The 13837-nt window shown below is 53.9% G+C and overlaps 1 protein-coding gene across 3 annotated transcripts in view; it reads left to right on the top strand.

Moving 5' to 3' along the window:
- Positions 1-682: 682 nt before the first annotated feature.
- LOC134423547 (diacylglycerol kinase beta-like) overlaps positions 683-13837 on the top strand; it is a 33189-nt gene continuing 20034 nt past the window's right edge. The window contains exons 1-5 of one of the 3 annotated variants that reach the window (XM_063166608.1): positions 683-986; positions 6766-7017; positions 9293-9369; positions 10708-10804; positions 12572-12802. In XM_063166608.1, the coding sequence (XP_063022678.1) occupies positions 6951-7017; positions 9293-9369; positions 10708-10804; positions 12572-12802 (472 nt within the window). In that variant the 5' untranslated portion in view covers positions 683-986; positions 6766-6950. Of the gene's footprint in view, positions 987-6765; positions 7018-9292; positions 9370-10707; positions 10874-12571; positions 12803-13837 lie in introns of those variants that run through there. The other 2 variants (XM_063166607.1, XM_063166610.1) reach the window with 2 other exon arrangements.

Genomic DNA, 13837 nt, shown 5'->3' with positions numbered 1-13837 from the left:
GTCTCTAATTAATATAAATATAGCGAAACATAAATAATAGACATGCCTGAAATAGTGTCACTCCCAAGCAGGCAGGCAGACGCGTCATGGAAAGAAAATAAAAATGCTTTTTATCTGTTTTGGCATTTTTTTTGTTTGTTTGTTTTCGGTGGTTTGTTCTGTTCCTGAGGAAAGAGCAACCTTTGCCATGGGTGAAACTGTCTGGAAGTGAGAGACCGAGGTGCAGGGGGAGGGAAGGCCCGAGGAGGAGTGAAATGGGGACTGCGATGGGGATGGGATGAAGATGTGGATGGGGACAGGGATGGGGACATAAAAGGGGATTGGGACATGAACGAGAATGAAGACTGGGACGTGTGAGGGGATGGGGACAGGCACGGGGAGCGTAAGGGCTGCGGGGCATGGGAAAGCGGGGAAAGCCCCGCCGCCGTGGGGAGGTGGGGATCCATCACCAATGAGTTTCACGGTGCAAACCCGTCTGTCTCCCGCCGCCCCCGCACCGGCTGCTCCCGCCTCGCTGCTCCGGGCGCTGCCCCGGGCCCGCCGGGCTCTTCCCTCCAACTCCTCCTCCTCCTCCTCCTCCTCCTCGTCTTCCTCTCCCTCCCGGCCCGGCCGCCCGGTGCCGGCGGAGGCGGGCGGAGCGGAGCGGGGCGGGCCGGGCCCGTTCGCATCCCCAGCCCCATCCCCATCCCCGCCCCGCCGCGGGAGCGCCGGGCTGAGCAGCGCTGCCAGACACCGCCAGTACCGGAACCGCGGGGCTGAGCCACCCTCCAGGCACCGCCAATCCCGGAACCACCGGGCTGAGCAGCTCTGCCCGGTACCGCCAGCTCCAGAGGCACCGGGCTGAGCGACCCTGCCCGGAACCACCGGTCTGAACAGCTCTGCCGGCACCGCCAGCCCCGGAACCGCCGGGCTGAGCAGCTCTGCCGGTACCGCCAGCCCCGGAACCGCCGCCGGTCCCGCCGATGGCACCGCGCTGCCGCCGCCAAGTAAGGGGACAGCGGCCGGGGGACGCGGGGCTGGGCGGGGGGATCCTGTGGGCTCACCCCTTTCAGTCGTGGGGAATCCCCCGGATCCGCTCGGGATTCCCCACCCCACGCGGGAGCGGCTCGGCAGCGCTCGTCGAGCCCCGTGTGCCGCCCTCGGAGCCCGCGACCCTCACCCGGGGCAGCCCCGACCCCTTCCCCGGCGTTTTGGGAGCGGGGCAGGGATGGGGATGGGGAATTGGGATTCCCCGGTTCGTGGTTCCACTCCTGAGGAAAGCTTCCTGAAGGGTGCAGAGAGGGCAGCGTAGCCTTGTCCGCAGGGAGAGGAGGATGGCAACCAGCCCCTAAACCCCCCTACACCACCCTAAACCCCCCTACACCACCCTAAACCCCCTACACCACCTTCAACCACCGTCCCTGGTGTCTCAGCGTGTGTTGGTTCTCAGCCCGGCTATAAAACCACCACAGTGCTTTGGCTGGGCAGAAGAACAGCCCGATGCAGCTGCTCCCGTGTGTTGCCAGGCTGGAAAAGCTCGTTAGTGTCTTTCTTGTTAAGTAGGAATTGCCAGGGCTGTTGGCTTTGGGGGTTTTGGGAGGGCTGAGGCGGTGCTGGTGTGGCTGGCCCGTGGAAGGGCGATGGATGTGACTCGTTCTGCAGGTTGTGTTGGGGGATGAAAGGGGAGAATGATTTTCAAAGCCACCAGGAAGCAGCTTCATCCTGCACAAGTTGTGGTTATAACCCACGGGACTCATGACCACAGGATTCCTGCAGGGAGAGAGAGTCAGAGCTTCCATCTGACAGGTTTGGAGGGGTCCTGTAGTCCTGGGCTTACATGTGCAAGGTGATGGAATTGGGTTCCTGGGGTGGATCCCAGTCCTTCCAAATGCTGCAGGCCCAGCATTTGCTGCCCTGTCTGGTGTAGGAAAGGGTTTTTCCATGAGACAAGATCTGTTTTGAGTGAAACCTGCAGGTCCAAGGGGAAGGATCTTGCTCCAGAGATATCCTAGCTCAGATCCAGTCTGCTCTGAACTCAGCCAGCAAAATTATTCTCTAAAAATCCAGCAGTACTAAGTCAGGAAGTTGTTGGTGTCTCTAGGGGATGAGCTGAGCTGTCCTGGCCCTGGCAGTGGGTGAGTTCCAAGCAAGGCTGTGCTGCCACAGGGTTGAGCCAAGCTCTCCCAGCACCCAGCTGGGAGCTGGTGCAGCCACAGCCCAGCCCTGGGGCTGGAGGGCTGGCTGCAGACACCCACCTTTCCCTGTGTCACTGGTGCCTGGATGCTCTGGGCACCCCTGCCAGCACCTTTTATCACCCTGGTGCCATTAGGGTGTCCAAAGCAAAGCTGGTGTGAAGCACCTGGACAGCGTGCCTTGCTCTGTGTGGGTGTTGCTCAAAGGGTCAGGGCAATGTGTAGATAGCAACAGGTTTGGATAATGGAAAAACCCCATCCTGAGTGTCCTCCTGAGCTGGCAAAATGCAGGAAAAGTGCCTTCTCCTGTGGCTGCAGAAAATAGTTTGAGCGTGACTTGGTTGGGGTTTGTTTGCTGCAGTGGGACAGGAGGGATTTATACTCCACCCACCGCCTCAGGGGCCTCTCCCCATCCAACACAAAAATAGGCTGATCTTTCCAAAAGATGGTGGGGGAGGCCTGGAAAATGCCATTCCTGCAGGGACCTGCCATGCTTGTGCCCCAGGAGATGTGGCACGTGACTGTGGCTTCTGCAAGCCCGGGCAGGGAGGCAGGGATGAGCCCAGCATCACTCCCTGCTGTATCCCACTGCTGCCAGGGAGCTCTGCATGTGTGTGTGAGCTCAGCCTCCTCCTGCCACCTCCTGCAGCTCAAGGAGCCCATGGTTTCCTTCCCAAAGGGCATCTGGAGCAGGAATCTCCTGTGGGGCAGGTGCTGCAGCCCCATCCACACGTTTCCTGTGGAGCTGATGGGAGGCTGGAGGCTCTGCCAGCACCTGGGAGCTGCCAGCCCAGCCCGTTGTCTGTGGTGCTGTGCCCTAACGTGGGCAGAGTTGGGTCCCCATTGGCAGGGAAGATGAAACAGGAAAGCCTTATAAATATGATTGATTGTCTGGCAAAATATTTTGAGAATATAGAAACTATAAGCGAGACTGAAATGAAAGCAAGCTTTGAGATCCTTTAGTTACTGAACAACTGGAAAACAATGGTGTGGCTGGGTGAAGGTAATCCCCTTTTGATGGAACAACACCCTCTGCTTGCAGACAGCTCCAAGGGTCAGAGCAGACCCTACAGCTTGGCAGAAGGGGCCCAAAGAGGAGTTTTTAGGGTTTAAAATGTAGCACAGTCTGGTAATGTAGTGATTCTTATAGGCTGTATAGTATATGCTATGGGATGCTGTAGGATTTATATGTTGTACTAAATTAGTTAGTGAAAATCAGAATATTCAACACAAAAGATGATCTATTGTATGATAACGAGAACTTCGCTCTCTTAGCTCTTACCCTTTTTACTCTCTTATTCTTTTGCTCTCTTACCCTTTTACTCTCTTACCCCCTCATCCTCTCTACCCCTCTTTTCTCTCAGGCCTGCTCTGAGCTGTGGCTGCAGCTCCCAGCAGGGCCCTGCACCCAGGCCCTTTGCAATGAACCCCAAATTCCAGCAGGGCCCTGCACCCAGGCCCTTTGCAATAAACCCCAAATCCCAGCAGGGCCCTGCACCCAGGCCCTTTGCAATAAACCCCAAATCCCAGCAGGGCCCTGCACACAGGCCCTTTGCAATAAACCCCAAATCCCAGCAGGGCCCTGCACCCAGGCCCTTTGCAATGAACCCCAAGTTCCTGACATGGTTGCAGAGATCTTTCATCTCCGTCCGTCCCCACCATCCTACCCCTGACACTCTGACACCCATCAGTAGCTGTGGCCCTGGGGGACAGGTGGGTGGCAGTGGGACAAGGCTCCCAATGCCACGGTGACCCCAGAGCTCTGTGCTCTGCATGAGGAGCTGGATCTTCCATCCACAGCAGCACCTGGAGCTGGGGAAGATGGCTCCCAGAGCTGGGAAAACAGCTCCTCTGCCATCCCACTGCTTCTGCTGCTGGGATTCCCCATCCATGAACACCAGAGGTGCCCAGGGGCAGCCCTTTCTGAGGGACATGGGCTGTGGCCTGGTCCTCTCTGGTGTCCAGGCTCCAGTCACCACTGTGGGCCGGCCATGGCTCACTCCAGCCTGGCATTTCATTTCCCTGTTGATGCATTTCAGGCCCTACATGGCTGCGCCCTGGCTCCCACAGAGCTGCACCCATCCCCGCTCCCAGCAACTCCTCTTCCATCCCTGCATCTGCCAGGATGTTCCAGCAGCTCCCCAAGTGCTCCAGCCCTGCTCATTCCCTCCCAGGAAGGTTTGGGAGGCCCCAGGGTCTCCCCTGTCCTGTCCATCCTCCCCCATTGTGAGTCAGGGCCCGCCGGTGAGCGCCTCCAGGCAGGGTAATCCGGTGTTATTTGTAACACTAGTAGGGAGCTATTTTTAGAGAGAGGCAAATTTGATTTAATAGAACATAATTTGCTGCTGACAATTCAGAGGGCGGCCAAACGAGGAGCAGCTGGATTCCTGAGGAGGCTTTTTCCTGCCCTTCCTGAAAGCCGAGGCTGACGTGCCACCAGTGGCATTTGTTATTCCAGCAATTGCTGGGGGAAAGCCCCTTGGGATGGCCCAATTAGCTCTGCTATGCTTTCCTTCTGGAGCTTTGTGCTACCCCATCACCCACCAGTAAAAGAAGCCAGGGATGTTTTTGCTGCCCTCAGTGCCCCCAGATTCCTCTGAGGAGCTGGAGCCAGCCAGGTCCCCCCCTTTGCCTTTTCTTCTGCACTCTCAGCCTCTCCTTGGATAAGTTTAGGATAAAAAAGAGGTTCTGATCAAACCAAACAGCTTGTGTGCCAGGAGACATGAAGTCTGTGTGTGTTCCTGGGCATTTCTTACAGGCTGAGCTCTTCTGGACCAGCCTTGGAGGTGATTTGGGACAAACCCATCATCCAGCACAGGAGCTAACACCATATTCTTGCTTATGCTTTCAGCAAGATGAAACTCCCCACAAAACCAAAGACATTGGGTTGTTTTTCCCTAGCCATAGCCCTGCCGTGTCCAGCCTGTCCCCAGTTGGTGGCATGGGACAAGCTGGGGTAGTCACAGGCTGCAGGCAAGCTGCCATGGGGCTGCAGGGCCCCAGTGAGGGTGGGAAGGTAAAATTTTCCCCAGGATTTATGAATTATCCACCAGGAATAACATTCCAGTGAGGGCACTGCCCCCTGTCCTGGCACAGCCCTTTCTGGGCAGGAACAGCCCCTTGAGGGGTCCCCAGAGCCCTCCAGGCAGCCTCAGGGGCAGCCAAGAGGTGCCAGGCCATGGAGGGGTGGAACAAGAGCCCAGTGACTTTGTCCTCCAGGACTAAGGAGGATTGTGCCATTGAACTCTGGCAAACGTGTGGCCAGGCTTTGGTGGGCTCCTCTCTGTGTTGGCAGCCACCCAGGCAGCCCTCAGGGGTCACCATCCTCCCCACAGCCCCAAAGAGGGTTTGCTCCCTCCTCTGCCAACACCAGGCTTTGCCCCTGGGGCCATCTCTTGCCCTGGAGCAGCTGAATGTAGAGCCACAATAGCATTAGTGCAGAAATGTGGGTAAAATCCTGAGGATGGGGAGTGAAATGACTGCTCCTGGTGCACCCCCATATGTGAATACCCCTGGGGACTCTCTGTGGGGTTGGTGTGGCTCCCCAAAATTACTTGTTCCTCTCAATCAAGGGTGTTTTTCTGTGAATGGAAAGGTGCAGCCAGCTGGGGGAAGTGGGTGCTCCCCAAGCATCATCCCAAATCCTGGGCTCCTTCCCACCTCATCCTTGCTCTGCTTTCTCCAGTCTGTCAGCTTAGGCTGGTGGAAACTGGGAGCCAACATTTAACAGGGAAACAGCCCTAAAATGGAGATCAAACTCCGTGGAGAGCAACCACCTCCTCCAAATGCTGCCCTTTGCCTGATGACCAATTTGATTAAATGAAAAAGACTAAAAAATTTTGAAGCTTATAAATGGGTGGGCTGGAGAGAGCCCTTTGGTCAGGGTTTTTCTGTGGCACTGTAGATTTTCATTTACAATGATTGTCTGGAAGTAAACACCAGCTTCAAAGGTGCAGGAGCATGCTGTAAGTTTGTATTCCCTGCTTCCAGTTTTTGCATCTTTAAATAATCGTGCCCTTCCTTCTGCTCCCCTTGCTGGGCTCCCCTGGGAAATGCTGGGGTGTCACAAGCATCTTTTATGGAAAATCCTTTCCTTAGGATTTTTCCTCCTGAGAAACAAAATGTAAAAGAAAATCTGACTCTATGTTTTAGAAGGTTTGATTTATTGTTTTACGATATATATTACATTAAAACTATACAAAAAGAATAGAAGAAAAGATTTCATCAGAAGATCAGCTAAGAATAGAAAAGAAAGAATGATAACAAAAGTTTGTGGTTTGTGTTCTGTGTCTAAGCTAGCTGGGCTGTGATTTGCCATTAATTAGAAACAACCACATGAGGCCCATCACAGATGCACCTGTTGCATTCCACAGCAGCAGATAACCATTGTTTGCATTTTGTTCCTGAGGCTTCTCAGCTTCTCAGGAGGAAAAATCTTAAGGAAATGATTTTTCATGAAAGGTGTCTGGACAGGGCAAAGCCCCCTAGCACCCCATTTCCAAGCTCCCACCACTGAAGGTGACTGTCCCCAGGGACAGCAGGACCCTGTCTCTGCCTCCTGCTGACCCCTCCTCTCTCTCTGTGTCCCCTCCAGGCTGGGCAGGTGCCCTGAAGCTCTGGGCTGGCTTCTCCCAGGCTCAGCAGGATGATTCCAGCAGTGCCAGTGCCACCCCTGCCCCTCTCCCTGCCGATGTGACCGAGCTCTGCTGGCACCTGTGGCACTGAGGCTGGCACAGAGGCAGTGGCTGGTGGCCCCTGCAGTGTCCCTGCTGCCCAAAGATGAGTGATGGCACGTGGATCTCGCTCAGCCCCGCTGAGTTTGCCCAGCTCCAGCAGTACACAGACTGTGAGTACCCTGGGATGAGAGGGTTGGGTGTGCTGAAAAATCCTGCTGATCTGTGCTGCACTGGTGTCCTACCTTTCCTCAGTGTCCTCCTGGACAACTAGGTGATTCCTTAGGTTTTTATGAAGCCCCTGACCCTCACCTTGGCTGGTTGGGTTCCCCTGCCAGCCTGGCTGGGAGGATGGAGCTGAGCTCTGGGGGCTGCACACGTGAGCTGGGCTCAGTCCGTCTGAAGGCGGTGGCTCCCACGTTCTCAGCAGAGTGAAATGCCAAGCAGGAAAAGCAGCCTGGCTTTTCCCAAACACACCAGAGCTGCTCCACAGCCTGCTTTGGGCTGCCAGCTCTCTGCAGTAATTTTCCTTAGTGCTTTTGCAGAGCAACACTCTGCTGCAGCTACTGCTGAGGAGAGATGTGCAGCAGCACCAAAGGGGTCCTGGAGCTGGGGGAAGCTGCAGACAGAGCCTGGGTGAGGGCCAGAGGTCCAAAACCAGGTCCTTGAGGTCCAAAACCAGGTCCTTGAGGCCCTGCCTGCCCCAGAGCTGGAGTGTGGGCGTGCTGTTTGCAGCAGAGGATGGAGAAGCAGTGCAGCTCGTGAAGGTGCTGAGAGCAGGGCAGGGTAGGGCAGGAAAACCACAGGGTGAAGGGAGAAGGGTGTGATATTACAAGGGTGTTGCTTTGCAGAATTGTCATCACCTTGGGGTGAGCAGGCTGGCTGGGAGATGACTGAGAGCCATGGTGAGCTCTCTGAGGCTGTCTTTGGGGATGCTGTACATCAAAATGGGCTGGGGACAAGTTCCTCATGGCCATCCCACCCCAGCCCACCCTGCTGAGAGCTTTTTGGGGCATTGCCTTGCCAGGCAGAATCTGGGAAGGATTTGCTCTCCCCCTCAAAGCAGATGACCTGGCCAGCATGGGGATGGGACAGCTCTGTGCCCTCTTGCTCTCCTCCAAAGAAGGTTGGGATTATTTTTTCCAAGTGATGCTCCTGCCCCACCAGCCAGAGACCTCAGGCAGAGCTCTGTGTGTGCAGTATCCCTCTGTTCATCTCATTCTGCCTCTCTGGAGGATGATGGGCTTTGCTTTCCTCAATCCCAGACCATGAAACACCCTCTGCAATGCTGGCCTCAGAGCACTGATGGCATCTTTCAGTTCCATTAACCAAAGTGTGGCCAAGCAGGGGCAGCTGCCTTCTCCCCTGTAGGATGGCTCAGCACTGGGGAATGGGATTTGGGGGCTCTGAGGATGCCAGGATCTCTCTCCTTGAGTGCCCCAGACATCCCTGGCACTGGGGACCAGTGCCAGGTTCTGTCCCCAGCACAGGGCTGGGGGGGATCAGAGCCAGCACAGCCCCCACGTGCAGAGAGGATTTCCCAGTAATTAACAAGGCTGGAGTGTCTGAGAACCTTTTAATTGCACATGCCCAGGGATGTGTGTGAGGTGAGGGCTGAATGTTCACTCACCTTGATATTTTTTTTCTGTTTTTCCCTTTTTTTCCCTATTTTGAAATGATGAATGTCCCTCCAGACACTCCAGCCTTAAGGACACTCAGCCAGGGTGTGTGGAAGTTTGCATGGACAAATCCAGTGACAGGACAAGAAGGAATGGCCACAAGCCACACTAGGGGAGGTTCACATTGGATATTCAGGAAAATTTATTCTCCAAAAGGGTAGTCAAGCACTGAACCAGTCTGTCCAGGGCAGTGGTGAAGTCACCATCCCTGGAGCTATTTCAAAGCCATGGAGATGTGGGACATTTCTGTCTTAGTGCTGGTTAATGGTTGGACTTGATGACCTTAGAGGGCTTTTCCAACCTAAATGATTCTGTGGTTCTATGAATACAGTTCTGTTTCTCCCTCCTGGAGATACCAATGGGCATCCCAAGGCAGGCTGTGGGATGAGTGGCCCTGCCAGGGGGTGATGAGTGGCCCTGCCAGCAGCCACCTGCACTGGGGCAGGGACATGCAGGGTGTGCTGAGCACGCCAGAGCAGCTGGGACTGGAGTGTGATCCACGCCTTCCTTGCTTTGTTCTGGCTCTGTGTTTATTTTCATACTGGCAAGAGGAAGTTCTCTGTGTATGTAAAGCTCCCAGACCAGCTTTCCATATCTGCCCTGCCCTCTGAAGGTGGAAGGGGAAGCAGGGCATGCCCAGCCTCTTCCCGGCACGGAAGGATCCAGAAATTGTACACCCAGCACATAAACCCCTCTGCAGCACCCTGCTGGTGGATGACAGAGGCAGCCCAGCAGGGCCATGCTCAGCAAGGTGCTTTTCTCTCCCCAGACTCCAGCAAGAAGCTGAAGGATGTTCTGGAGGAGTTCCACGGGGACGGTGTCCTCTCGAGGTACAACCCCGAACAGGTACGGCCCCGTGCTGTCTCCCCGTGCTGCTGGCACCCCCAGCCCCTGCAGCCCCCCCAGCCCAGCTCCCCCAGCTGGGAGCAGCCAGGGGAAGGCAGGGCTGGCTGCTGGCCCCCAGATATCCCCGTGGTTTTGCTCCCAGAACTTCATTCCCCAGCCATCCCCAGACCGTGCCCGCTGCGTGGCCATCCCACCTTGCTGAGAGCTTTTTGGGGCATTGCCTTGCCAGGCAAAATCTGGGAGGGATTCACTCTCCTCCTAAAAGCAAATGACTTGGCCAGCATGGGATGGGACAGCTCTGTGCCCTCTTGCTCTCCTCCAAAGCAGGTTGGGATTATTTTTTCCAAGCGGTGCTTTCAGAGGGACCTGTAGGTGTGCCAGCAGGACAGAGCCTTGTGTGGGGCTGTAATCACTGGAATCAAGGCAAAATGAGAAAAACCAGTGGGCTGAGCATGCAAGGAGGGGCACAACGGTACCTTGTGCCCTGTGGGGCTGTAATCACTGCAATCAAGGCAAAATGAGAAAAACCAGTGGGCTGAACATGCAAGGAGGGGCACAAAGGTACCTTGTTATTCCAGGGCACCACAGGACCCTCATTCCAGCTGGGGCCACAAAAGCCATTTAGAAATCATCATCCTCACACCATGGCACTGCCCAGCAGGGAAGGAGTGGGCACAGAGTCCTCAGGAGGAGGAGGACAGTCCCCATGGGGCTGGGCTGGAAAGTTCCACTGCTCTGCCCTTTCCTGCCACTCTGTGACCGTGTTCACAGGGGTTTTCAGATGAGGGAAGAGATGAGGATCTGACTCCATGTTCAGAAGGCTTGATTTATTATTTTATTATGTATATTACATTAAAACTATACTAAAAGAATAGAAGAAAAGGTTTCCTCAGAAGGCTGGCTAAGCTAAGAATAGAAAGGAATGAATAACAAAGGCTTGTGGCTGTCTGAGCCAGCTGACTGTGACTGGCCATTAATTAGAAACAACCACATGAGACCAATCACAGATGCACCTGTTGCATTCCACAGCAGCAGATAATCATTGTTTACATTTTGTTCCTGAGGCTTCTCAGCTTCTCAGGAGGAAAAATCCTAAGGAAAGGATTTTTCATAAAAGACGTCTGCGACACCACTCCCCCAGCTCCTGCTGTCACCTGGCTCAGCCACACTGGCCTGGGCATTGCTGGGTCCCTTTAGGTTACCCCAGACACCGGGATTTGGGAAAGCTGCAGTTCTGGGGAGGGCTCTGCTGTGCCCAGTGAGGGGGGCCCAGGCTGTGCAGCCCCTCATGGTGACCTGGGCCACCTCCATCCTCCTCCTCCTCTCTCTGCTCCCCAGCCCATCGACTACGAGGGTTTCTGCCTCTTCATGAAGACCTACCTGGAGGCTGACGTGCCCGAGGAGCTCTGCCAGCACCTCTTCACCTCCTTCAAGCGTAAGATCTGCCCAGCCTCCCCCGAGAGCCAGCAGCAGAGCCCTGGAGTGCCCCAGCACAGCACCCTGGGTGAGCCAGCCCTGCCACCCAGCTGGGCACTGGGGCACCACGCAGCCACAGGAATGGAGCTTGGGGGTGGCACCTGAAGGGGTGGCACCTTTGTGCCAATGTTATGGTGTAATCTCAGTGCTTTTATGAAAATGTATCTATTTTTTTTAATGCTTGCTCTGAGATGTGACTAGAAATAGAGAAAAGTAGGCTTTGGCTTAGGAATAAAGGAAATAACTTCATTAATTTACAATATGAACACACAGAACTTAGAATGAAAACTTTCTAAAACCATTTTTTCCCTCCTAATTTTTAACATAACACAGTGAGACAAAACTTTGGATTTTTAATTTACCAGATTACCTTTTAAATAATTGACTCTCAGTTCATTACTACCTTTTAGAGAGTCGATTTTTAGTTTATTAAGAAGAGAGGAGTTTTTTTACTATAGGGTCTTTCAGGAAAAGAGAGAAGTTTTTTTTTTAACTATAGGCTTTTTTAGGAAACACAGTTGAAACTTTGTGCTTTTATGTTACGTTTGGAGAACATTTGCTATTGTGACTTTTTTAATGTTTGTTTAGTGTATTTACTACTGTAAATACACTAAATGGACTAGGGCTGCTTTTAGTGTTTTTCTTTTAAGGATATTTTTCTTAGTTTTAAAAAAGTAACAGTTTTTTATTTTTGGGACGCTAGGTTTTTTTTTAATTTATTTTTTGGGGTTGAGGGGTTTTGAGAACAGAGATTTATTTTTTTTTCCTATGGCATATAGACATATACAGACAACCCCATCTGTCAGATGGGTTGCCAAGGCTGCTGCAGGGAGGGGTTTCTCCAGGATGCAATGGAGAAAGTGCAGAGGAAAGGACATTCAGAGCCCAGGTCACTCTGTCAGAATCTCTGTACAGGCTGAGGTGGCCTGTGCCTGTGTCACAGGTGCCAGCAGCCACCCTGCACCCAGAGCAGGCTGTGTGTGCCAGGCACCCAGCCCTACCCGGGTGCATTCCTGGCTGGTGGTGACATCTGCTGAAAGCACCATAAATTGCAAAGGGAAAAGGGAGCACGTCCCCAGCTCTGGCTGGTGATGGAGGAGCACATGCTGCCTGCTCTGAGCACTGTGGGGCTGTCACCCAGGGATGTGGGCACTGCTGGGCCAGGCAGGGGGGGCAGGAGGGTGAGGGGGCACTTGTGGTGCCCCTCAGAGAGCCCTGGTGTGACGGTCTTCACAGGAGTTCTTGGATGAGGGAAGAGATGAGGATCTGACTCCATGTTTCAGAAGGCTGATTTGTTATTTTATTATATATGTTACATTAAAACTATACTAAAAGAATAGAAGAAAAGGTTCTCATCAGAAGGCTGGCTAAGAATAGAATAGCAAAGAATCATAACAAAGGCTCGTGGCTCGGACAGAGAGCCGAGCTAGCTGACTGTGATTGGCCATTAATTAGAAACAACCACATGAGACCAATCCCAGATGCACCTGTTGCATTCCACAGCAGCAGATAATCATTGTTTACATTTTGCTCCTGAGGCCTCCCAGCTTCTCAGGAGGAAAAATCCTAAGGAAAGGATTTTTCATGAAAGATGTCTGTGGCACCCTGGGGCTGGAATGCCTGGGGCTAGCAGAGAGGGCACAGGGTGAGCACCCAGCACCAGTTCCTGTAGGTAGGGACATGGACACCCTGGTGTCACACTGCCCCTGGGCATGTCTGCTTGCAGGGATCAATGGGAAAAGCCTTCGAAGTGCCCTGGGACGAAACACTCCAGAGCCCAAGGGCAACACAGCCGAGCCCCAGCCAGCATCCCTCACCCTGGCATCCATCCCCAATGCCTCCCCCAGCTGGTCCAGATCATCCTCCCAGAAATCCACCACTGGCACCACCTCTGCCCACAACTCCTCGGGCTCCTCCAAGATCTCCTCCGTCTCTCTGCTCAACCCTCAGTCACCAGGTGAGCTTGGCTGGGGCTCCACAGGGACACTGGGGCACTGACAAGTGACAAGCCCTCCTCAGCTTCTGGGCAAGTCCCCAGCATGGTGGCAGTGACCTCCCAAACTCAGTGGGTTCTGGGCATCCTGGCAAACTTAAGTTACAGATCCCATCCCACAGAGCCCCCATAATTACCTGGCAGCACCTTGTAGGGAGGGGGAACTGGGCAGTGAGTCACAGCTGCCCCTTGCCCCAGCCCCTGAGGAAAGGCTCCTTTGCCAGGAGCATCCCTCCTGCCCTTGGCACGGGCATCAGTGAGCCTGGGCTGTCCTGGCACCCTGGCAAGCTGCCTTGCTGCCCACTGAGCTTCTCCCTCCCTCTGGGTGGATGGTTGTGCCCATCAGGACACGTTTCCATGGGCTCCAGCTGCCCATTCTGCCTGTGGCTGCAGTGATGGAGGTGTGGCAGTCTGCTGTATTTGAGAGGACTCCCATGGCAGGGAGGAAGGAATGATTAATCTGACTCCATGTTCTCAGAAGCCTAATTTATTATTTTATGATACTGTATGATATTAAAGAATGCTATACTATACTAGAGAATACAGAAAGGATACTTACTGAATGCTAAAAAGATAATAATGAAAACTCGTGACTCTCTCCAGAGTCCCAGCACAGCTTGGCACTGATTGGCCAAAGAGTGAAAACAACTCACAGCAGAATCCAACAAAACAATCACCTGTGGGTAAACAATCTCCAAACACATTCCAAAGGGGCAAAACAATAGGAGAAGCAAATGAGATTGGAATTGTTTTCCTTTTCTCTGAGGCTTCCAGCTTCCCAGGAGAAAAAATGGATTATTTTAGAGAATGTGAGTGCCACGGAAGCCTGCACCACAAGGACTGAGTGGCACTGGCCAGCCTTGAGCCTTTGATGGCACCAGCCCCAAAATCTGCTTCGTGCCCCCAGGCCTGCAATGGCAGCCAGCCCCAAGTGCCCTTTTCATCCCCATTCCTTTGTCCCCTCTGTGTCCCAGCCCTGCCCTGTGGTGACACTCAGTC

Source organism: Melospiza melodia, chromosome 12 (genome assembly GCF_035770615.1).
Source record: "Melospiza melodia melodia isolate bMelMel2 chromosome 12, bMelMel2.pri, whole genome shotgun sequence".
NCBI classification, from domain to species: domain Eukaryota; kingdom Metazoa; phylum Chordata; class Aves; order Passeriformes; family Passerellidae; genus Melospiza; species Melospiza melodia.
Note: the sequence above shows the minus strand (reverse complement) of the source record. Positions and strands in the feature narration are given on the sequence as shown.